The 26,528-nt window shown below is 36.3% G+C and overlaps 1 protein-coding gene across 6 annotated transcripts in view; it reads right to left on the bottom strand.

Annotated features, from left to right (window-relative positions):
* Nucleotides 1-26,528, bottom strand: part of Rho-5 (rhomboid-5) — a 72,873-nt gene that overhangs the window by 34,114 nt on the left and 12,231 nt on the right. For all 6 annotated transcript variants that reach the window (XM_070292802.1, XM_070292803.1, XM_070292801.1 and 3 more), the window contains 5 exons: nucleotides 20,712-20,903; nucleotides 4,478-5,962; nucleotides 3,770-4,215; nucleotides 2,791-3,337; nucleotides 2,102-2,581 (listed from right to left, as the gene is read on the bottom strand). In XM_070292802.1, coding sequence (XP_070148903.1) covers nucleotides 2,102-2,581; nucleotides 2,791-3,337; nucleotides 3,770-4,215; nucleotides 4,478-5,931 — 2,927 coding nt within the window. In that variant the 5' untranslated portion in view covers nucleotides 5,932-5,962; nucleotides 20,712-20,903. The remainder of the gene's footprint in view (nucleotides 1-2,101; nucleotides 2,582-2,790; nucleotides 3,338-3,769; nucleotides 4,216-4,477; nucleotides 5,963-20,711; nucleotides 20,904-26,528) is intronic.

Below are 26,528 nucleotides of genomic sequence, written 5' to 3'. Positions count from 1 at the left end.
TAGAAACTGTTATAAATATTTTATTAAGTTTTTCAAATACTGTATTTAAAAATAAAATTTGAAATATTTCAAATGCAATATATAATACAGTAACGTGTAAAATACATACATACATATATATATATATATATATCTCATTATCACGAAGATATAAATAAGTAATTAATTTTACAATTGACAAATAATAAATCAAAGAATAAATAGTTTATCTCATGAATTGCTTCCGTCATTGTTCGATGTCATCGTAAACCTTCTCCTCCTCTCTTGTATATCGTTCGCTACTGCTGCTTCATGGCACTTGACACTCACACTCTCGCGAGAATACGATTAATTATGATCGCGAGCGCGAACTAATCAGCAGAATACAACAATCCCGCGACACTTTGCAGGGCATTTCCAGACGTTAATCGCACTCGATGAGCATTTTATTACATGGCGATGGAAGGACAATGCAAAAAGTTATGTATATTTGATATTCGAAAATCATCAATCATGCATTATCATCGCATATTTCTGTTAATAACGAGAATAACATGAACGAATAAATGTTCGTACAACATGTTTCGACGAAATAAACTTCAAAATACGCGTTTTGACAGATTACAACAATGTATAAACACCGAATTTGTAATACGCCGTTAATAAACATCAAGATATAAGAGATTATTATACATTATATTATTTAATTAAACGCAATTCCACTCGGAGTCGATCCGTATGGTAACCATTTCGTTGTTGACAAACATGTCGGTTTCACTCTGATATTACGAGAATTATTGACTATTCACGTTGCGATAAACTGTCAGAAAATATATAATCGAAATTCAATATTGCAAATACGAGATATTTTTAACGCGCGAAGTTACACGTATATCACGAATAAATCGAATACAAGTTAGGTATCATATCTTTTTGTTACTCCAATCAAAAAGGTCGTGATCATGTGTTATTTACCGCAAAAATCAATCATCTACACGAACTGATAATCACGAATTATAGCAAATAATCGCGAAGGATTATACGACGACATGGCTCACATACCTTCTCATTTAATTCTCGCCGTACGACTAACATCCGGTAAGAATACGATATGATATATAAGATATGTGTGTAAACAAGAATGCGCTATTATGTTATTACGTGTTCTGAGAACGAACGCCAACTATACTATATAAATAATAACACACTAATACACATACATAACTTATTGTACAAAATATTTAATATAATAAAATATAAAAATATACATGAAATATATATATCCCTTTTCATATTAATTAATTATTAATTCATTAATTATTAATTATTAAATTTATTAATTATTTATTAATGCACGCTTCAGATATTTCGCAGCTTTGATTATTCGATCCTGCGCGTTCTCAATGAGATAACGATTAGCAAATAACATCGAAATCGTTGAAAAATTCAAAACTCGAAGCAAAATACATATATTTGAATCCAAACATATTTAACAATCAATTCCTTGCTTAAAATATTTAATATGATCAATATCAAAAATGTATGCGAAATATTTTGCATCTAGATTTTCAAATTAATTATTAATAAACGCTTCAGGTATCTCACGGCTATATATTGTTTATCAGTAACAGAGATAGAATTGTGACTGCAGTGATTTTCGAGAGAACCGTAGTTTTCGCATTGTTCTTCGGTTGCAATATAATAAAGTTTAACGTCGGGAGTGCCGCGCGGAGTATCGCGCGATTGTTGTATTCTGCCGATTAATGCTCGTGAGATCATAATTAGTCGTATTCTCGCGAAAGAATATCACGTGCCATGCAACACCAGCACTACAAAGGATAAATAAGAAGAGATTTGCAGTGGTATCGAACAATAGCAGAGCAATTCATGGGATGAGCTATTTATTCAATTTATTATTTTATTCTTTATTATGTTATGATTTATTAATTATGAAATTAATTGCTTGTTTATTTCTGCGATAGCAAAACAATTTATATTACCATATAATGTAAAATATATAAAATATTTCAATTTTTTATTTTGAAGTATATTTATAACATTTAATAAAATATTTATAATATATATATATATATATATACTCAAATAAAATAAGTGTACGTACCATGAAGAAGTCTGCGTGGGTATCGCTGGAAGTGTCCCAGGCGGCAGAGATCTCCTCATCTGACAGCAAGCTCTACCGTTGGCGGACGTGTCTCCGCAACAGGCGGCTGAATTCGTGCACACGTGACGACCGACGCCGGTCATCGTCGTGGGCGTCGCGGCAGCGGCAGTGCCAAACTCGACCGCGGATCCACGCACTTTGGGCCTCAGCAATGGCGACGTGGCAAACGTCTCGCGCTGATTAGACGCCGTGCTGCTGGAGCTGCTGGATCCTGGACTGCCGCCTAACCGGCCGGACGTCGCGTATGCGAATCCACGGAACCGGAAATGTGTCTGGTACGAATAACCGGCGGGCGGTGGTAGCCGATAGTGATGATGAAAGCCAAGGTCGCGACGCATGTATGGATCGCCTGGATCGCTCGTAGGCACGTATCGATCGGTCGGCGTGTGCGCCGCGGGCGGCATATACCTATCCACATACCTGAACAAACGTAAGAGAAAAAGGCTTTCAGATTTTTGGTTGAATAGAAATGAAATGTCGGAGAGTTTGGGAAAATTTCAGGGATTTCGAGAAATGTTGTAAGGGAATATATTCTTAAAATTTTTAGTATTATTGCAATAAGAGAGAGAGAGAGAGAGGGGGGGGGGATAGAAATAGGAAACCAAATTCCTTATTGTGTTTATCTTTACCTGTCCGGGTAGAGTACTTCAGGAGGTGGCTGTGGTACATATCGTTCAACGGGGGTATGCGCAGTCGGAGGTACGTAGCTAGTATTCGACGAACCATAAGTGCGGTCAGTAGACGACGTCGCGACAACGGATGTGGCACAGGAGATGGGCGTTATGCGACCGGTGAACCTGTCCTTGGGCTTCGGCAAGGACAGATATTTCTCGGTGACGCTACGTGCCGGCGAATAACGATCAGCAGGAGCGTGAAAGCGCTCAACTCCAGAAGTAGCTTGAAAACGATCGCCACTGCTGCTGGAGGCGAAGTATCGGTCTTGACCAAACTGATGATCGTTCTGGCCGCCGACCGAGTAACGATCGTAGCCGCTTTGAACCGATTTCGAAACCAGATACTTGTCGACGGTGCTCTTTGTGTTCTGATAACTGTTGTTACCGCCGCGATGAACGTTCGACGAAGCTTCGGATGTCGGCGAAATTGACGCAAAACGCTCGTTGGAAGCCGAAGATTGGGTGCCGGTGGACGTTGTATAGGGCGAGTGGTACCTGGTGCCTGAGTATCGAACAGAAAATTGATATTGCTTGTGAAGCAATCGTGAAATAAAGCTCTATCGAAGCTTGGAAAAGAGCATTGAGCAATCAATATTAAATGATATCTTTCAATTATACAGATATTTCGATATAAAAAAAATACATAAAATACTGAATAAGAAAATTGCAGAGATATACATCGATTATTTCTATTCAATTTATCTATTTATTATTCTTGAAACAACAATGTTTCTTCAAGCAATGTTATTAAATAGAATTACTGAAGCAAGAATTCTGTAAATGGGAGTGTATCCTGATTTAAATACGTGTCATTTATAAGACAAAAATCCGAGTGTTTCAACATGAAGAAAATCGAGATTAAATGTCAAACCGGATTTTTAGCGTATATTTTTCCTCGAGTTATATTAAGAAGCAAGAATTTCAGCGCACTTACCGGTCTCTGAAGAAGAGGACGGCGAGGAAGACGTCGGCACCAGCAGACGTTCGGTGGAGGAGACGATATAACGCGACGTCTCGGAACCGGACAGCCTACCGTCGTGCGCGGGTGACGATCCAGCCAGGTATCGATCGCTGGAGAATCTGTCGATCGACCGCGATTGGCTGCAGCGCTGTAGAGCGAGATCATTAAAGCGGTCGTTGCTGGACACATATCGCGTCTGATTACCGACTTCCGGGAAGCCGGTATATCGACCGAAGTCGGCGGATGCCGGCGAACCGATGGAGCGATCTGTATACTTTTGACAAACTGTCTCGACGCCTCTATCGGTGTAGAGACGTCGATTTTGCTCGGAACTGTTAGAAGAGGCTTGAAGGGACGTGCGGTCTGACGATGAATAGCGCTGATGCGCGCTCTCAGGATTAGGCGAATTCGAGAGGAACCTGCGGGCATGTCAAACGGAAAATATTAAGTAATAGAATACGAGAATTTTAAAACATAAATACGAAATAAACTCGCATAAATTGTCGAATCCATTTTAGGCGCACACCGTAAAAAGTTTATCTCGCAAAAACAATTCTATTTCGTAATAAAAATGCAACTACAACTTGAAATATTAAATATGAAAGAATAGAAACTCTCTTCAGTTAATAAACAAGTTCGTTAAATTATTAGAGATAGTTTATTGAACTGACTCGAACTCACCTCTCGGTGGCCGCCGCAATCGCCGAATATCGCTCGTGATGTGCTGTCGCTGACGGATCCTGTCGAGGATACCTATCGTGAACGGGCGATTCGGCCAAGTATCTTTCCGACTTGTCGACAAATCTCTCCGGTACCGGAGCATGTATTGGCGAGGAGGATAGTATCCTGTCCGCGGAAATGGCGGCGTAACGAGAGTCCTTGGCATAGACGCCGCCACTCTGGAGTCCCGTCTGAAGTCCTTCCAAGACCGGGGAAGACCCCGAGAGCAGACGATGATCAGACGATCCAGCGTAGCGTTGTTGATCCTTGGCGTCGCCGGGAGTTGATTGCTGAGAGGCCAGCAGCCGCTCGGTGGAGGCGAAGCGCTCCTTGGTGGGCATCGGCGATGCTGAAGTGGCGCCGTCGGCGCCATACTTGGGCCCCGGAGAATTGGGGGGCAAAATGCGATCAGCAGCAGGATAACCAGCCAGGCTCTGGCTCGAGGCGTACTTCTCGCTCGGACTGGGCGACAATGGCGGTGGTGGGACGAAGCGGTCGTTGGCCGGTGCCGGCGACGGCGGCGACGGGAACGTCTCCGTGGCGAATGGCCCGACGAGCGCGTTCGCGTATTCACCCGGTCCGTTCGAGCCCGCTGTGTCGAAGTGCAACTCCGGATTGCAGATCGAGTAACGATCGTTACTCGAAATCCGTTGCTCGCCGTGCAGCGCGCTGAGATCGTTGAATCGCGCGAAACGATCGGCGCTGCCATGCGCACTATAGTGCAAACTGGAGGACTGACTGAACGTCGACGTTTGATAATGCCCGAAACGCTCGCAACTCGACTGTCGACCGTCGACGGTGCACTTGGTGAAATCGACCGACTGATTGTCGGATGACTTCTCGTGCCGCTCGGCCATTCGCACGCCGACGTGGGCCTGATCGCTTTGGACCTGATAATGTCCGAAACGCTCGCAACTCGACGGACGACCACCTTCTCCACATTTGGAATAATCGATAGATTTGTCCACGGCCTTCTCATGCCGCTCACCCCCGATTCGGCTCCCCACATGCTCACCGCTCTGAGTCTGATAATGCCCAAAGCGCTCGCAACCCGACGAACGACCCTCTCCGCACTTGGAGAAGTCGATCGTAGACTTCTCCGCGGATTTCTCGTGCCGATCGACCATTCGGGTCCCAACATGCTCGCTGCTTTGAGTCTGTTGATCCGACTGGTAACGTTCTTGGCCCGATTGGCTCGCGGTACTCGTGACCGGACGCAAATCGGACGATTGTTGCTGCTCCGTTTGTTGCTTAAAGCAGTCGCTGGGATTATTGGAACCAATCTGGGTCCCCACGCTGCCGGAATTCGGCGCGCTCGATCCGGGAAGCGGGGATGACGAGGATCCGTACTGAGCGATAGGGTGCTGGTGCAACAGGAGACGATCTCTTCGGCCATAGTCGTCGTCTGTCGGCATCCTGGTGGCCCGTGGCCCACTGTCAGGACATCTATAAAAAACCATGATCGAAACATTGAAATTATAGAAAAATTATATTAGTCGTGTAATATATAAATTCAAGAATTAATATTACAATAAAAAATATATTTTCCTTTATAAGCTACATTTATCATGTATATAATAAAAATATTGTGACAGATTAAGATTCTGCTCCAAATATCAAGAAATAAAGTATATCATTTTACATAATATATTACGTAAAAATATACCATCTCTTATAAGCGATATTTTCATCATCTCGAAGTCGGCCGGTGAAAAAATATTGAATGCGAGAAATATCTGGTAACGGCGTTTGATACATCAATACGCCGGAAGCGCGACCGAAAAATCTCTCGTACGAGGGAAACGCGTTAAACTCGCTAATTGCGAAAACCGCCGGCGGCGTCGAGTCATTTCCTGTCTCGTTTGACCCGGAAAAGCGGTTCTATCGCCGAGATCGTACGCCTGGAGCGGCATAGAAAGAGATATATAATATCGAAAGCAACAATATTTTATTTTTCACTAGTATGGTAAAAAAGGAAACATTTTTTCATATTTATTTCCAGGATCTTTAAGAAGTATCATTATTTTTTTCTCGAAATGTCAATCTTTCTTTCTCTTTTATACATACACAATATTTTCCTCTCTTTTTTTTTATCGCCCATATATTTTCGGACCTCACTTCCGGCTCGAACGAGCTGTCGATCCCCGCGATTGAAGCGTCAAGAAATTCGGAAGACCCTCCTACGTTCGGCAGAAACGCAATTTGACAAATGGTCTTATCCGGCAGTCGACGTGCGTGCGACACGTGTCACGCGTGGCCACGTTTCCCCATGCCGGGAATACCGACGAAATTTCGGAAGTCACGTCGAAGAATGTCGTCGCCCATCCGTGAAACGACGCGGACAGCGTTTCCAAGTCGAGACGATGCCGCTTGAAATATTTATGACAAAAAATTTTCCAGAGTAATACCGGCGAGTAAGCATGTAAAAGAACAATCGTGATAGAAAAAAAATTCAGCATCATTCAACGATACAAAAGAATTAAACGTGTTTAAATAAATCGAGAAAAATGTATTATGTAAAAAGTAAACTTTACAGACATTTTTACCAAGAAAAACTTTGTTCTTATTTTTATTAGGAAAAGCAGAATACGCGAAAAAAGCAGATACGGCAAAATATGAAAGTCTTTCTTTCAATTCTTTCCCTTAAAAAAGTAATAGAAAAGCGATTTTAAATAAACTAAATATTAAATATGATACGAATTGTTTTTTGTATTAATGAAATACACATAATATATAATTAAAGATATTACTTTTTAAAAGCTTAAACCGTTTAAAAAACATTAAATTCGACACGATTCATCGTTTTAATTCGGATGGTTTATCGATCTCACATCGCGATTTCTTTAATAGCGACTCGCCGAGATTAATTGTCGAATAGCGATTAATTTGTCCGATGACGAGCCGAGAGTTTCATCTTTTACGAGCATCTTTCGACGTTGGCACGAGTCTGCCTGGCACCGTTCCAAATTGAATCCATTTAAATACCTGGCCATCGCCATCAACCGGCCTGGCTCCCACCCCCTAATTTCCGATTTTACGAGATTCGCCGCAATTCCGCGCAAGAAACTGTTAATGCATTCGATCTGACATCGATTTAAAAATTCATTCTACTCTTGGTTATTTTTGTTATACTTAACTTACTCCATAATATAATATATAGGAGGCTCCACTTCCGGAAGATATAATTTAATCGAAACCTCAGAAATTCATGTAGTCGCATGTTAAAAGCTGTTAACGAACTGCGAGAAATAAATGAAACATATTATTGACAAAATATCCATGACCGTGTACCTATCCCGTAAATGTAAACGGACACTTTTTCGTCTGCTTTACAACAAATACAATGTACACACAAACTTCGTTTTTCCTAATATTACTTTATAATACCTGAGAAGAAGCATTAAAATTGTAAAACTTTCAAATCGCATATTTCTCGAACCAGAAAAGACCACTACAAAATTCGAAGTATGTATTACTTTAAAATGTACTCTCTAAAAATATATGTAAGAATGAAAATAATCTATGAGGTGTAAGCTAATCCGAATATTTATCTTATTTCTTTAATTTTTATATTAATTTATATAAATATTATACATTATCAACACAACTATTTATCATTAAATAAAATTTCCACGCGTCATTAATTTTTATTGTAATAGCAGAAAGAAAATTTCTATCATAAATATTTATTAGAAATAAATTTTATCTTAGTAAGCCTACAATTCATAAGCTGGAAAATTTTTAATCTCGCAACCGCCAACGCGATAATGGACTCTTACAAAACTATATAATAATGGCGAAAGATGTTCGTCGCTCGCATAAAAGTATTTAAGTACTTCGCTCTTAAGCGAACTAGATCGGAATTTCAATCGGTCACTAATGGATTCTCGATTCCATCCGTCTGTTTTACTTCCAGGTCATGCGAGTCTAAAAGTACCCGAATTAGTATGCCGTTCTGGTAGATTCCAAGTTGGATTAGCTTGAGATATCTATGCAAGGTAATTATTATTCCTTCATCATATTGTCATTCTCGCCGATCAAAATTGATAAACTGTCTTGTGATAAAAGTCAATTATATATAAATATAAAATTCGAAGGTATATCGTATATTTTTATAAATAACGGAACTGTCAAAATTATATACCGTAACATATTAAAATTGACAAATTGTCTTTTACAATATTTGTAAGGTAATATTTGTGATTCAAGCATACTTTGATCGATTTCTAAAATTATTAAATATCTCAATACCGCGTCGAACCCTTTTTAAAAATCGATCAAAGTTATATAACTCGAGATAATATATTTATATTTTATACTATATTTAATATTTTATATTATATTTATATTTTCGAAAATTTGCATATATTATATTTTCGAAAACTTCTTAAATACGCACACATCGTAGATAATCGAATAAATAGAAGAGAATAATCTAAAATCCGAATTTTATTTCCACAAATCTTATCGAAGAAAATAAATAGAAGCTATATCACTACTACCATTATCAGATAAACAATCGATCTTTTTATTGAACGATTATATAATTTCAATTGATTAATCTCTAAACGCCGAGAATATACGACTTACACGGTATATTATCGCGTATCCGGATAAATACGCGAAAGAAAAACGTCGACGTTAATGACATTAAATCGAGATCTCTATAAATCACCGTCTCGTTCTTTCTCTCTCACCATTCTGAGGGCGAGCATCCTTACGAAATCGCTATTTATGAAGGATGATAAATAATAAGAAAGTATAATAAGCGACGCACTCTGCCACGGCCCACCCCCGCCACCCTCTTGCGTTACCCCCGCTATCGTCCGCCACCCCTTCCGGACGAGCCATCGTTCGATTTCGCCTCGTCTGGATGCAATAAATTCATGTCCGCCGACTCGACGGCTCCGTCCCTCTGCAGATATTTCCCCCCTCCCCTCCCTCTTGTCTTCTCCGATCCGGTTCCCATTTTTCTTCGCTCAACAAAGTCGCGGGAAAGTATCGAACGGAAATAACGAAGCGTTGGGGGAAAATACAACGACGTCAAAATAACGGGTGGTCGACGCTCGTTTCTTGCATAAACTTTTGATAATTTTACAGATGGTTTATATTAAAAAATTATTGAGCGCGCGAATCATCCGTCTCAAAAATTCCTTAATAACTTGCTCGCGTCAATTTAGAATTTTTCTTGAAAGATCCTCGACGATAATTCAATGGAGATCCATCTAGAAATAATCAATGACTAATTATAATTTCATCGTATTTATAAGCCCCGTCCCTCTCCTATACAGGCCATTATCTCCATCACATTAGCCTGCAATCAGTGAGAAACAATTAATCAATTGTGTGTGTATATATACCGGGCCATAATATTTGTAATGCATTCCACATGTGCGGCTTTTCTCTCGCTATCGAGGAGGAAAAAAATGGCGAACGAGCCGGTCGATGATCGGTGCCCGGCAAATGGGTCGTAGGGGTCATAAAATCTTATTTGTTGGTCGAGTAATGGCGACGTTAAGACGTGGCTGGCCTGTATCGCGCATTCTCCATTAGCCCTCGTTCCTCGAGGAACAGCTACTCACAATCGCCATTGTTCCATTTTATTTATCGCATTCGTTAATCTCGTCTCACAATCTGGAATTTCCCTCAACTTTTCAATCTATAAAATTTTACGTTATTACACTTGCTCTGGCCACCTTTTCGATATAATTGTGCTATATTCCATACATTTATACATATTTATTATGAATCATTTATTTACTTGTTGAATAATTTATTGACTAATTTATTTAATATTTATTATTCATCGATTGCGAAGCTATAGATAAACCGAAATTCAATTGTCCCGTATACTTGTATAGCTGCATATTTATACTAATTTATTATTTTTTTTCTAATTCTTTAATTTTTCGAAGAAATTTAATCTAAGTTTCATTTTTTCAGATGTATAAGATTAATTTTGATTTTTATTTTAAAAAGGATATATTATTTAAAAGGATATCATTTAAAAAGATGCATTAAATAACGCAATTGTGCATTTTCTGACGGAACGAGCTGCTACGATTTTATCATCGTTACGACTGATTGATGTTGCAAACAACGTTACAAGATGAACCGAACCATGTAATTAATTATTTTCCCGGTGATAATTAACTCTGCTTAAACACACGTATGCCGACGTGTCGCAACAGTGGCAGCAAAATTAACAATGCACACAATGCAACCGTGCTCGTTATAGTTGATCAGTACGCTGTACTATATCGTGGGACGATCGATACGATTATCGTCGTCGTAAGACCAGCTAGCGTTCAAATTCAACCCCTACAAAGGATCAATCAGATATCAATGCTCGCATTATGCTAAAAATATTTAGTTGAAATACAAAAATTAGAAAACTGATCGATATCGCGATAAAAAAAAAAAAAAGAAAGTAGTAATCGCTCCGTGTGATTAATCGAGCTAATGAGGATGACAGCCGTGATTAAACAGAGTAGTCGTGGAAAAAATTACGAATGCGTGATGATAAAAATCGGCGTAGCCACGGGAGACGAGAACGTCGCCACTAACAATAAATGTAAAAATATATGTTAGCGTTAATTATATCAAATTGGAAATATACGTCCCGTCTCTTCTATAAGATCGTGTCTTCCGTAGACGCAGCAGCCTCGTTAACCGCCTGTCACGCGATACTGTTTGCTCAGTACATACAGATTCCTAATATATGCCCACACACGCCTACGTACAAATGCGCTCGTACGTGTTTGGGTACAGGAAACTACATCGAAAGTTATATCTTACAGTTAGCGGCACGTTATCGCGGAACTTGTATAACGTAACGTACATATTAGAGGGGTAGAAATTGCACGCCCGCGCACAACATCTACCGGGTTGTCCTGGCAATCGCGCGCATTCGATAGTTCAATTGGAAATCTTTTTTTTTTTTTTTTTTCGGTCTTGCGATTCTCGCTTATGCGATTTCAATGTCCTTTTTTCGCATAAGAAAAATATACGAAATGTTCCAGCACGCTTCAAGCTTTAACAAAGATTTCTTCCTCGAAAATTAAAAGAACATCATTTATACAAAATTCACGTGGCAAAATAAATTTATGTACGCGTGAAAATAATAATAACATATCAATTTTAAAATTCTTGAATAATATTCGTTATAGTTTATCTTAAATCGGAGAGAAAAATCTCTTTTGAGTCTAAAGAGCCTTATTTTTTTGAGATACGGCAATTTTCTCCTTGCTAAAAATTAGATCTTAAGTAAGAAATTACATTCTCTTATTTGACAACACTAATTATTTGCACACAAATTGCAAATACGTTGCAAACCGGAAACTAACTCCGTACACGGCGAAGTTACCAACCTACATTGCGTGTTTGCAGCGTTCTGGTTTCGCGAAGCAATGTTATATCGACATATACATACGACAAGGATAATTCACCTTAATATCGAATTTACTCGTCGCTTCGATATTACGAGATAAGGGTGACGTTCTCTCCAAGATACTTCCTCTCTCAGATTCGCTGAGCGCGTCAAATTAACTATGTTGCCGGAAGCTGCCGAGTTTCGGGCACTAGAAACTCCCGTTAATAAACGTAGAATACGCCACTAATCCGCATCGGTGACTTAAGAACAAAGGGACCTGGCCTGGGTTCTAATAGCCGCGCATGCTGCACATTATGCAGGCTTTAATTTTCAACGGCGTGTTTCGCCCCCGAAATCTCACTCGGACTTCGGCAAAAAGTTATATATCATAAAATTAAGAAGGATTAACCCCCTGAAATCGAAGTCGATTATATGCCATTCGAGAATTTTTCAAGAATTCATGTGGAACAATTGCCAAAAGTTACAATCATAGACATTAATTTCTTCTTTTATATATATATTCTCCACTATTAAAAAATTTCCTTAAAAGTGAAGGAATTAAATGGAGAGAGAAAAAAAAACCAAACAAATCAAAAGGGATCGGTAACAGATTATAAAATTCAAAGGGAATATAAAATTAAAAAAAAAAAAAAATGAGAAATTGTAGTAGAAAAGTCATTCTTGTCCACGTGTGTGACAAAAAATTGAGGGAAGACACACAATTAAAGCATAAGGAAGGAAATGTCAAACGAAATGTATAATTATAAAGGTATCATGATATCTTTATAATTCTGCTTATTTTAAAAATATATACATAAATAAATTTTGTTATAATTTAAATTATATATCATAAACTCGAAATCTAACGAGACCAGCATGTATATTCTATTTTCAATCCAGCGAGAAGAGGAAATACTCGAGGATACTGGACTTATAATTTATTAGCAGAAGGGGGCTTTTCGTGGTTTTCCACGTTGGATTCACGAAATCTATTCGGCTGCAACGAGCGGGACGTGTCGTTGCTCGGGTCGCCACAGAGGTTGGATAGAGGTGCTGAACGCTTAGCTTGATATTGATCGACCTTCTCCGCCACCCTGCTCCCTTTACCACTCGCGTGGCCCCGCCAAGCCGCCGCATCTCCGCGCAAAGCAACGCGCCGTACAGTGACGTAATGTCGGGGGGAGGCCGAGGGGACAGCGAAACAACCCTCCTTCCTCCCAATTTCCACCCCGTGTAGCCCATTCCCACTACCCCTTCGACAAGCGCCGACAGGCGGGCAGCAACAATTTGTCACTCAAAAAATTCTCCCCGGGCAGAAACAGCCAAGTCGGATGTAAGAACAGGGCGAGTCCACCCTTTCAAAGAAGGAAGTCAAATAATGGAAAGCCGGAAACATTTTGCGATATTAGCGAAAAAGTGTTTAAGCTAAAAAAAGAAAGAAAGAAAGAAAAATCTCGAAGACGTATATATGTAATTAGCGAAAAAGAAAATTTCTGGAAATTAAATTTATATACATCTCTCTTTCGCATATTATAAATGAAGATGCTCAATGAATTTATAAGAGCATAAATCTGTTCTTGTTATACGAGATTATTTTGATATTTATATTTTATTTTTATATTATTAACTGAATTAAAACTTTATATTATATTTATATTCATATTCTTTTTTCTATTTTCGTTACACAGACTGCATTTTCAAATTTGTGAGAAAGTGAAAGTTATTTTCAAAATTAGGTAAAAAAAGGTGTAGTTGTAAATAACTGAAATCGCGGATTGTAATGCAAACTGAATTTAAAAATATTTACTTCGCAAGGTCGTTTTATTTAATTATGCATAATCAGGAGAAGGTGCATAATTAGAGAAACGTCGTCGCGGAAATTAGTGCGACAGTGATATTTAATTAACAAGCAACAGACCGACCGTCTTCCCTTAGGAGGGCCAAAGGGACCTAACTGCCGAATATTGTGCGGAAAGGGACGACCCTTCCGCAACCTGCAATCTGCAACCGAATGCAACTTCAAAGGCGGCACTCAAGTAACCCTCGGGAGTTCCGAGCGAGGATGAAACCGAGAGGAAAAGGGGGAGAAGAGAGCGTGTGACAAGTTGCGATAGCTTCGCCGCACGTTTGTTAATTAACGTTAATTAATTAAGGAGTTTCATTGCGTAGAGACACATCTATCCGCCCTGTACTTCAACCTCTTCCAGTTAAACCGAGTTTCGATACATTTTCGATATATTTTCGTCGGTTTATCCAATTGCTTTCTCCTTTTCTCTTATAATATATAAAGAGCTTTATTACTTACAAAAATCGGTATTAGGTATAATAGTATCTTTTACTTAAGCTTATTATTAGAGAGAGATGAATTTTTTTTATTCCATACATAAAGAAATTGAAATTTTAACTTAAGATTTCATGTAAAAAATATTTAAAAGTTGTGACCCTTCCCTGCTTTTATCAAAAAATTAATCCAAGTTTATCGAAGTATCTGTCATTAAAATTGCAAAATGGCGGTTTCTCTGAGATAGCTTATCTGTAAGAAACAATTAATTAACCTACAGTCACGTAACAATTTGTGAAAAGTTTTCATCCAGATAGCATATAGAATAAGGGCATACGGAGATCTTTTACAGCTCTTTTATATACCCTTCATATATTTTTATATCTATACGCTATATAGCTTATATACAATAATGAAGCTCTAAAGTTAGATACCTTATTCTCTGAGGGAAAGAAAGAGAGAAAGAAAGAGATTTATTGCAATCGAAATACTGGTAAAGTCAAATAATATTTCCAACATACATTTCAATATTTTCTTTTTTGAAAAATAAAATATAAAATATATCTCGAATTCTACAAAAAGAGTCTACAACAAAATTGAGTGTAATCCAAACAATTCAATCTCGCAAAAAAAAAAAGAAGAAGAGAAAGAAGGACGCGTATTTTCTCTTCAATCATTTCCATCTTTTTTTCTTCTAGAATCACAATTCTGACGAATGATGCCTTATGGTTGTCAGATACAGAGTCAGGGACAGTGCAAATTATTACGTTATTTCGCGTTATTTTCCGACGCTGATTCTCGAATCGCGTGTTATCGATGGTTCGAGATAAAGCATGCCTTTGACATCGAGGACATATCGGACATCGAGTGTGCTAACTCAAGCGAAAGTGCCCGGCCATCGAAGCAAACACGAAGGAATTGGGGGGCTGTGGCCGTTAGTCCCCGATCAATGCGATTAAATTCGATTCCTTTCATCATTTTAAGCAGACGATCAGCGCTTTGAATATCAATTGGAGCCTCGACCCCGAATTATTTCGCATTAATGAAGCTTCATCGACAGAACGATCAACATTGCGATCTTAATTAGACTTAATAATTCTATCTTTGATTTAATTTTGTCTAAACAAATCTTCGTCTTTAAATTTGCTTGCTTTTATGTTATTTTTATTAATTAAACATGTATTGTTTAGTTATTCATTTCACTAATTTATATTCTCCTCTCTTCCACTTATATGCATACATATATTAAATATATTTATCGTCTATTCACTTCATAAAGATTGAATCTGTTAATTTTTTTTTTTTTCGAACGTTTTTCAAAAGCGAAGCTTTTATCACTACTTTGCTCGCGCGTGTTTCACCATTAAATATTGATTCATTTAAACATAATAATGTTCTCTCTGTTTCCTTTTATTCTTACAATTCACATTTTGCGCCTTCGCTTCCCGCAGCTTCTTCTTTATCGCTTCTCAAGCTCGCTTATAAAGGCATTCAAAGTTCACAAGTATCAAACTTACTTTTAGTTGCATCACAATTTGATCTGAAAACTTTTTACACGCGAATGAGACTGATGTCGTTAAGTTGTTTATTTTAATTATCGACGTCATTATCGACCGAAATTAAAGAAATAATTAATTCAGTGCTCAATTAATCAATATTGTATGCCATTCGCGCTTTTAATTTTTCCTTGAAAGTTCATCAAATATAATCGATAATAAATAAGTAAATAATTTTGATGATAAATTAATATATCTCCGACGAGTATAATATATATTTTCTGAAGTTACCGCACAAATACACACATGATAATTTATATGTCAATTATATTCAACTAATTATAATAATCAATTTATTCATACAATAACTATCAAATAATTATCTCAATAAAATCGATAAGATCAACACACATTTATATACACGAAAGCCGATAAAAGAATGTCGATAAAATCCTGGATTCAAAAACTGAAACATTTTATCGGTATTATTTTCGGAACGTTTTTCTTTATTCGTTTTACGAATCGTCTTTATCTCATTGTATGTATACCTCGCATGAATTTTTTATCCAAAAAATTCATATCTCCTCCCTGTTCGTTTCATCATTCCCTTCGACGAACCGCGGAAAAGTGAATTCCGCAGACGAGAGGTGAGCCATTGAACATTTTATCGCCTGATAAAATCGTCGCGATTACATGAGCGAGACGCAACATTTACTCGTTAATAGCGGGAATTTTATCTGCCTGAAAATCATTGTTCGATAAACGAAAATGTAAAAGAATTAGAATGTCAAAACACAGATGTGTGTGTGAAAACACCGCCAGATACAATCACACAGATTTGTCGCCGACAAATATTGTAAATTAAATCAAGAAATTACATTTTCAAACAGCCTACTTATCGAATTAAGATAATAAAAAAGACTATCTTCTTGTTTTCGACAATTATAAGCGTGATGTTTTAATGAAACTTACTGTTTAAATTAATATAATAATAAGAAACATTTATATCTTGTTTATACAATATAATCATATTTAAACTTCTATTTAATTAGTATATATCTTTAATATTATTATTCAAATGACGAAACAAGTTTCTTTAAAAAATAACTAGCTTTGAATTAGCTCCTTGTATCAATAACACATCAATATTAAAAAAAAAAAAAAAGAAAGAAACTAAATTACAATAACAACAAATATATATAAAAGCATTTATACATTATATTTTTATAAAATTTAAAAATTTTAATTATTTTCTCTCTTGAATTAATATTTTTATGAAGGAACAAGGAAGTATAACAAAACCCGGGCAAATATCCGATGTGCAGCAACGACAAGGGTAACAAAAAATCATTCCCCATTTCACGCTCGTAATGCAAGCGCGTTAATGAGCGCAATTAATTCGTCTAATTAATAGCTGCGACAGCAGTCGCCACCCATCCCTGTCTCCCAACACCGTCGCTTCTTTTCCTTCTCTCTGCGATATTATTTATAGCCATATTATATTCCGCGCGATTTTCACTCATTACATCTCGCGGATGTGATCCTAGCATTTTTCGACTTAGATTCGGTCGCATTTAATTGCATTCCTCATCAAATATTATCTTCCTTCCCTATTACAAGATTGTAACATGTCCTGCGATAACGATCCGACGAAAATTATGCACTTGCGTTCTGTGATTCAGGAGAACAAAAATATTTTATTTTTGAGATATAATATAAATCTACCTTATTGTACATCAATTAATATATACTTCTTATATAGTTTTGAATTTCTGTAAATTCAAAAAGATAATAAAAATAAATCTGAAAAATTATTACAAATCGCAATCGCGAAACATTAATGTATGGATATTAATTAAATTGAATTATTTCTTAATTAAATAATCTCTTTTATTGGGAACTCTGATTTCATTTTACTTTTTCAGAAAGACTTTAATGTGCGTCCGCAAATCAATTCAATCAATATAAAGTCCACTTAATTTAGTAAAACGATTCTTTCTCTTTATCTACTTTGCAACTTTTTAATAAATATAATTAAAATAACTTCTCCATGCTTTGATATATAGTACTTTTTATAAATACATAATGTCAATTTGGCTCTCTCATGCTTACTACTACTCTATCATGCCTATTTTAAATAACAGGATAGCAGAACAGTCTGTATAATTGTTTAACCGAGATTCTTTGTGTGGAACACCACGTTATATCCTATCGGGTAATTTGGAGATAGAGTGAGAACGAGGGATAAGGGGGCGTGTTTAGTCACCGTCGGTTAAGTATACAGTATTCCAGCCTCCATTAAGGAAATGAATTTCCACCCCGTCTTTTCCGATTCTACCCTATCCTCACTTCTATCTTCCTCACTTCACGGAAAAACTAGTCGAGCATCCCCGCTTGCACATCCTCGATCTTATCCTCTCGAGACTCCTCGAGTTGTCTCGAATCCTTAGATAACTGCGATAAGGATTCGATTGCGACGTTTGCTGCTCCTCGTCGGCTAATTATTTTCATTAATTAACGAGAAATACCGACGATTATACGACTTTAATTACGAAAAGACGCTACAATCTTTTCAAAAATATATTTTCTCAATCCTTCATACAGGATCGTATCGAGAGAATTGAGGATAAAACTTGTAAAACTTTATCTCCAAAAGTTTGATATTTTTTAAAAATAAGAGATATTTCTCTCTCTAAAACAAAAAAAAAATATTTTTTTTTATTCTTTCGCTTGAGAGAATTTTTATATACACTTTAAAACCTTCTTAATAAAAAAAATATTATATTGTTGCGAAAGATGCGATAAATGTATTATGTACATGATTTTTAAAATAAGATGATATTCGTGTCGCTAATCCCGTCTATGAAGCTGGTTGAGAAGGTAAGCAGTTATCTCGGCGGTAGAAATTGCTTTTGGTTTTATCTCGCAGTTGCGATTGATATAGATTGATCATCCTGACCCTCTCGTGGGGTAGATAAATCATTCTCGGGGAAGATAGGGTTGAACGATGAGCGTGACTGGTCGCCGAGAAATCTCAAAATGCGCCGCGCTCCGAACAACTTCCGTTATTTTCAGTTCCCGCTTACAGACAAGCGTAATTTTAGTTTTGATTCCATTTTATTTAGAACGTTATTCTATATTCTCTCCGCTTGTGTTCGTTTTAATTTTCGAATCTTTTTCTAATTATTATTTTAATAATTCTAATTTATATTTTTATTATTATTCCATTTTTGCATTAACTTTTATCAATTTTTAGCAAATTTATTATTTCTTAACAATTTCATTCATTCTATTTATAAGTCTATATACACATGTACAATGTGTGTAACATTATCATCATACATAAGCATAAGAACGTTCGAAAACAATGTAATCACTTTCTGAATGCACTTTGCAAAGTGAATCGCGTAAAGCACGATCTCCCAGCTACGATGTGATCCCCCGGTAGGTTTTCAACTCTCGTGATCCTCTATTCGAGAACAGGCGCCTTTATGAACGTCAACATACTTTGACAAGTTCGAAAAGTCGCCGATGTACACCGGCCGATCTACTTCCGTAACTTTACTGTATTCTCGTCCTCGAAGTACTTTTGGGAGGAGCAAAACAAAAAAACCGGTTTGATCGCTTTAAATCACCGAAGAGGATCGAAAAGTTTTCCCAAACGCGCGCCATCGCATTTAAGGGTACACGACGTTGAGATAAAAACACTTGGCACGATAACATGCTCGACAAGACTTTCAAGAGAGCAGCTGATCTTTAATACTTCGATGAATTTCGCGTAATTTCCGAAATAATATTTATTAGATTAATGTTAATTATTTAAACTATTGATTTATTTTAATTATCATTTATTTATTATTATTTTAATTAATATTTATTTATTTATTTATATGCAGTATATTATATATATTTGTACGTATTTGAAAAAATTGGCAATTTTTTCAAATGATTTAAAATTACGCATACAAACTTAAAGAAGTATGTGTGCGGTTGCGTATGCTTATATTGTATATTGTTCCGGATTTTTATCAAAAAATTAAAAAATATAAAATATAAAATCCCTAGCATTATATATACGTGGAAAAGAAAAGAAGATATATAGAAATACAGATGAAGGGAGAGATCGATTGGTGAAATTCTCTTATATTCTACGAGTGAATAACCTTTTAAGAAATTTTACCAGCAAATGACTGATTTGCGAGATATATGAAACCGATTTTCATTCATCTAGCATGGTTGTTTAAGGAACACGTTCCTAAATTCTCCCTCTCTCGCCCCCTCCGGATAGGGATGCGACGTTGCTTCTGACAAATGGCTCTGTTTACAATGCGTCTAACCGAGCGATCGGGCACCCTCGATTAGAAACGTATAATAGAATACCGTCTCACGTGTCGAGATAAGCCTCTTTGCCCCTCTCCTCTCTCTCTCTCTCTCTCTCTCTCTCCAAGCGCCTTCGATAACTTCCAGACCGTTTCCACCTCTTCCGCAATTCCTAGGGCAAACATCCGCTCGAAAGGGATGATCGATCCGCCTTCACGTGAGACGTCAACCTGCACGTGTAGGCCGAAGTCATAATTCGCACTCTTTATCCAACGATAGGTCATTCCCTTTCCTATCACTAACGGAAATTGTCATGAATAGCGCAAAAGACATTTTACATACAAGATATCCCGAAACTAACAGATATAATTATATATTTCAGCATGTATATTAAATGATTTTAACAGAGAAGAAAAAATTAAAGCATCTCCAAAATTCATTTAAAAATTCACACACATTTTCGTTAATTTTAAAATATAATTTAAAAATAAATGCGCGAATGTCATGTAGAAATTTTTTTAAGTTAATAAAAAATGTAAAACGATTTTAAAAAGACACAACAAAAATATGCAAGGATGTACCTCATTTTCACGCAATTGTATTTCCAATTATGTAATAAAAAAGATTAAAATTGAAAAACCACGGATTCTAATATCGGTAGATCGAGAGTTTCGAGATACGATGTAATACTTAAATAGGTATCGATTACAAGAGATGTATACGAACCTGTTCTGTTGTTCGTCGACAGTGACGGTCGGGAAGGTTGCTGGTCTTCGGCAAAGGAGTTGCTCGTCCTCGGGTCGTGCTCACCGGTCCTCGAACCGCTCGAGAGCGGCTAGCCGATCCTCCTTTGATCCCTTCGCTAGTCCCGGAACGAGCCCTATGTCCGACTCGCCCGTACTACGCATGCCAGAGATTCTGCAACAACCAAAAGACATCCTCGTCATTCCAATGTCCGCTTTGCACGCGTATCTTAATATTTAGTGTACAGAGCGTTTAAGGGGACAATAGACCTTTCTTCGTCGAAATATCAATTATTTTTTAGCAGTCGGTGCAAAAATCGAAGAGCAAAATTCGCAAATTAAATTTCAAACATGAGCAAATAGATATCAGAAAAATTTTTTATATGAATAATAATATCATAGTGTAATAAATAATCAGTATGAATAATAGTATCAATTAGAGAATTCCTATTTTTATCCAATATTCTAATCATTTCTTTCCAAAAAAGAAAAAAAAGAAAAAAAAGAAAGAAAAAAAGAAAAAAGTTTTATATACAGAAAAAAACTCCTCTGTTGCTTTGATATTTAGAGAATTTAGTTCGAAGCATTAAATAAATGTATTTTTCTTTCAAGTTTCTCTCGTTCTCATTTCTCTTTTCTCTTTGCTAGGTGCATCCTATACGTCTCTGAGAACTCGAGGAAGCGCAAGGGTAAAGGAGAAGTCGGGGTTAAGAATTTCACTAAATGACGTAAACTTTTATCGGCGAACATCGCGACTTTGCAAACTGTGCTGTTGCGAGAAGCCGACGCCAACGATAAGAACGACGAGGACGACGGGGATGGCGCTTTTCGTCTTGATGACGAGAAGGTGCCGGAGGTACGAAGTCGTTTAAAGTTAGATGAGACTTTGACGGCCGCGCACTTCCTCCTTCAAATTGACCCGGAGATAGTAGTGGATGGTAAAAAAAATGAAAAGATATGATAACCATAAAGTATTCCGGGAAAAAAAAGACAGGAAACGAAAATGTAACCCCGCGGAAACAAATATCTCTAAAATCCAGCATTTGATTAAAACAGGAAACTTTTCCAGGGGAAAAAAAAAAATATAAACAAATGTGGACAATTTTTTACATTGTTTTGTTTTTAAAACATTAAAAAAACGTGATGAAAGATAAAATATATAGAGAGAGAATACATATTTTATAAACATAAAATGTTGAATCGGAGAATAAATTATACGATGAGTGTAAGTCTATATTCTATATCATAACAAAGTAAAAAACTTACAATTACATAAAATATTTTTCCCGTACAAATAATACAAAAATATTTCGATTTGCTTAGAACGAAATATATTTTGCAAAAATAGTGAAATAAAAGTAACTTTATAACAATTTCATGATAACGTTATAGAAATAACGTAAAAAAATACAAAAATATTGTGTACTCGTTTCCATAAAAGATTTTAGCCAAATATGTAAATATAATAAACTGGTAAAAGGTAAAACTTTTCAATAATGTTTGAATATTTGAAAATGTTGAAAAATAAAAACAGACTAAATATTTCATATATATTTCATCAATAGTTCATTCTGTATTTTAAATAAAAGAATAAATGTAAAAGACATTTTATAATAAACATACTTTAAAGAAATTAATCCAAAAAATTATAAAGAATAATTATCTTTTATGCTTTATATTCTTATTATAATAAATTACAAAATTAATAATGTCTTATACATACGCGCAAATACAATTAATAACAAAAAAATTATATATTTCGTGCACGAATTATATTTCAAAATTATACCAATACCTCTTATCTGTCAGTCTAAAAAAGGGAATTGATGGCATACGAAGAAATTCGTTTCTACTTCAACTTTGCTCATCGCAAGGAAACATGACGCGCGATTTCTTGTTTCTGACACCGTCCAATATGGTCACGATGCACGAAAGTTTTAGAATTTTAAACGAAAATACACCTCGCTACATGCTCGCAGCATTACAGAAACAACTGAGAAGACAAAACGGACTTCGGAAGACGGCGATGGCCAAAGTGTCGGGATCTGCCCCAAGAAGAAGAAGGACTAACTTCCCTGTGAGGAACTACGGTATGTCGACTACGAATCCGCGAATCAAACTTTTTAATGGAAAAGCCGACTCGCCGGAATTATTTTTCGGGAACAGAGACATCCTGGGCTTTCCCATCCACTTTGCTCGCCCTTCCGGCCGACAAGAACGGGAGGTGATTTACATCGGGGGTGGTTGTCGTACCCCCTCTTCTCCCTCGTCCCTCACTGGCACCGGGAATATTACCCCTGCAGGATGCATCCGTGAATCATTATGAAATATCTTCGGATAGCTCGGGAAACTCGCGACCTTAATGCCATTAGCGGCGGGAAATTTAGGAAAATTTGGAAGAAGGGGTGAAAAAAATCGGAACAATTTTTAAGAATCCTTTCCCCTTTCCGTATCGCGTATCGCGCTATCCGACTCTAATTATCGATAAAATGCAGTTTTTTGTCTAGTCACTTTAGAAGTCACATATTTGATTAAAATTCTCTTTTCTATAAAATGTCACATTATCTTTTTAAAAATGAATAAACTAATTCGCTGGCTATCTCTGCTAAAAACTAATTGTGAAGTTTATTATTCTTTATATTTGATTAAGTTTTAAACAAATTTCTTTATTACTTTAATTTTTTTTATTTTTGATAATAATTAATATAAAATATTATTTTCTCTCTTGTGAAGATATACAATATTTGTGTGTCTTTTTATATTGCTGTATATATCCTGGTAAAATTATTATACACAAATACAGTTGAGAGCGAAAGGATCAGGAGATTATTATTATTATTAATACTTCTCAAAAGAATAAGCACTGCACGGTTCCTATTCTTTCAATATAACATCATAGTGATAAAATAATACTAATAAAATATAACTAATCATTAATACTATATTAATTTCTTATAAGCCTCTTCGATTATCAAAAGAAGTTAATATACATATATAATAATTTAACATACATACATATTTTTATATTGTAAAAATAAATTTTCCACGTGTCTTAAAAAGTCAATCACCTTTAAACAAAGCTTAATTATTTATTCATTCAAGCACGAAAGGGAAGGAGAAATACAATGGATTGCAATGTAGAGTTGGAGGACTCTTTCCGCCGACGTTTTAATTTAAGGACGAAAAGAAGCAGAACAACAAGAGGGGGGAGCAAAATGGATCGGGCATTTGAGAGATATAGGCATCCGCGCTGATATATATATATATATATATATATATATATATATATATATATATATGTGTGTGTGTGTGTGTGTGTGTGTGTGTGTGTGTGTGTGTGTGCATTGTGGGCCTGTGTGGGTGCACGTGAACTTAGGTGACGCGTGCATGTGTATCGAAGTGTATATATCGATTTCGTGAAAAGGGGTCACCGCCGTACTACTTTACAGCATACTAAATCAATTCTTCCGTACGCATCGGCCGTCGTTATACTTTCTTAAAGTTGCGAACATGATGCAGCGAAAAAGCGCAATCGCGAGTCATTGAACGCGTTTGTTCCCTCTGCCATCCCCTTCCGCCCCCGTCCTTAATTAATTCGTGCATTTTGATTATCCACATGTCTACCCTTCCACTTCAGAAGTATTATCCCTTACCCCTTTTTTCATAATGCTATTTATTTTTCAATTTATCGGAGGAAAAATATATATATATTTTTAAAAGCCGATGTTTTTTACTTATTTTTCATAATAATCTTAATTATAATGAATTTAAAAGCCTAAGCTTAATAATCTTTGTATTGCGATTTAGATATCTGGGAAATCTATCCGATGATTGTAAAAATATGCCATCTATTTACTCTGTACACATGTCGGTCGTTATTTACCTTTCAAGATGTCTTTGCCTTTAATAATCCTTATTTGCATTTACATATTTTATCATGCAAAAAAAAAGATATCTGCTTTAAATTTAGTTTAAATTTAGTTTTAATATCTTGACGCTATCTTAGAAATACAATGATAAATCTATACTTTTTTTTTTTTTTTTTTTTTTTTTTGCGAAAGAGAGTAAAGACTCTCACTTACATTGAAATTCTGCAAATGGAATACTAACTTTATGGAGGTGGTGGATCAGTCGCGATAAAAGCACGTTCTGTTTGTGACTGTCGCGAAACTTTCCGGATTTCGACTGAGCAGCGAAAAATTTCCCCGGATCCCAGAGGAGGATGCTCAAAATTTATGCCCCCTTTCCCCCTTCCTCTGCCTCTCGCGCCAAGCGCCGGCGATTAATTTCAGGTTCTCGCTTTTCAGGAACGCATTTCGGATGCGCTTCTCTAATGGCGCCACAAATCACCACCGTAATGATCCCGATGCTAAAAGAAACACGATTATCGCCACTTGCATCTCTTTTCTCTCTCCTCCTCCGTTTTCAATTCGACAGAAGAATCATCTCATCAGTTATCGACTTTCAATTGAAATATTATCTATACAGAGACCATCTAAAAAAAAAAAAGATTTAATTGTAATATCAAATTCTTTAGCCAACTTATTGTTAGTCAATTTTTTCTTTAGGAAAAATTTCAAAAACAAATTTATTGTAATTTTTAAATATTCAGTCTTAGACATATCTCGGTAAATAAACTTGAAATTAAAATATTTTAAAAATAATATCTATTTAAATTTATATAAAAATTTAATTATTTATAAGAATCAGAACATTTCATGTTTTTCATTTTATTTTTGTCGCTCATAGCTAAAGAAATGATCTATTTGCAAGATATATTGCACAGATTTATTAAAAAGTTTTGTATCACGTAATTATTATTACTCTTTATTCTCTTTATATGCGTGTAACAATATTAAATTTATCTTAAATTTTATATACGGTTAATCTCTGTTCTATTAAGTCTAATTAATCTCTTTTGATGCATCGACGTTTTTAGGAATAATAAAGATAGTTAACGGTATCGTTTTGCGCATGATTTAACATACACATATATTGCCTTTAATATCATATTTATATGCTCCCCATATGCTAATTATTAAGCAGGAAAGTCTATTGATTAATTACTTATAATTAATAAAATAAATATCGAGAAGCACAAACACACATACACACATAGATAATAATGAGATTCCGGTGGGAATTATGCGGTAATTAGTTCCACTATATGAGATCGTTATTTTGAAGGAAGTATTATTCGCTCATTATAAACCTTAACACAGTTTATTCTATTATGTTTAATTTTTGCTTTAATTGCAAATTACACCTGTTTATATTTCCTTCCGTCTAATTAAGTTCCTTCTACATTTGCGTTGGTTGTTTATTCTATCCGTATTAATTAGAAAAAATATATATATAAAAAAAAACACACACACACACAGAAAATGTCTAAAAATTTTGCTTTCTGGTATTTTCTTAAAATTGAAGTGGCAAAGTTGCCAAATACATGAGCGTTTAAAAAAAAAGGATTCTCTCCTCTGAAATCGAGCCTTCGCGGATTTCCTCCGAAAGACGATTTCTTTCTCCGTCACGCTTATCCATCAGTGAGGGGGCAAGGGAAGAGGAAGAACGCAGAAACGGATGCGATGGCGTGTGCACCGCGGGTGGTTTTCATTTTGCGAAACTGAATATGATTTGCCGTACGAACGAGCATATAGGTTAGCGCTTTCCCGAGGCTTTATATACCGGTGCATGGGGGTGAGAGATGGGACTGCAGGTTGTGCCATCATTCCTGACCCTCCTTCAACCATGCTCTTTCGCTCCCGCCATACCACCCTCACCCCTTCCTGCCATCTTCCCG

The sequence above is a fragment of the Polyergus mexicanus genome, unplaced genomic scaffold, assembly GCF_030449975.1.
Source record: "Polyergus mexicanus isolate NDT 795.1 unplaced genomic scaffold, iyPolMexi1.0 SCAF_3, whole genome shotgun sequence".
Lineage (NCBI taxonomy): Eukaryota > Metazoa > Arthropoda > Insecta > Hymenoptera > Formicidae > Polyergus > Polyergus mexicanus.
Note: the sequence above shows the minus strand (reverse complement) of the source record. Positions and strands in the feature narration are given on the sequence as shown.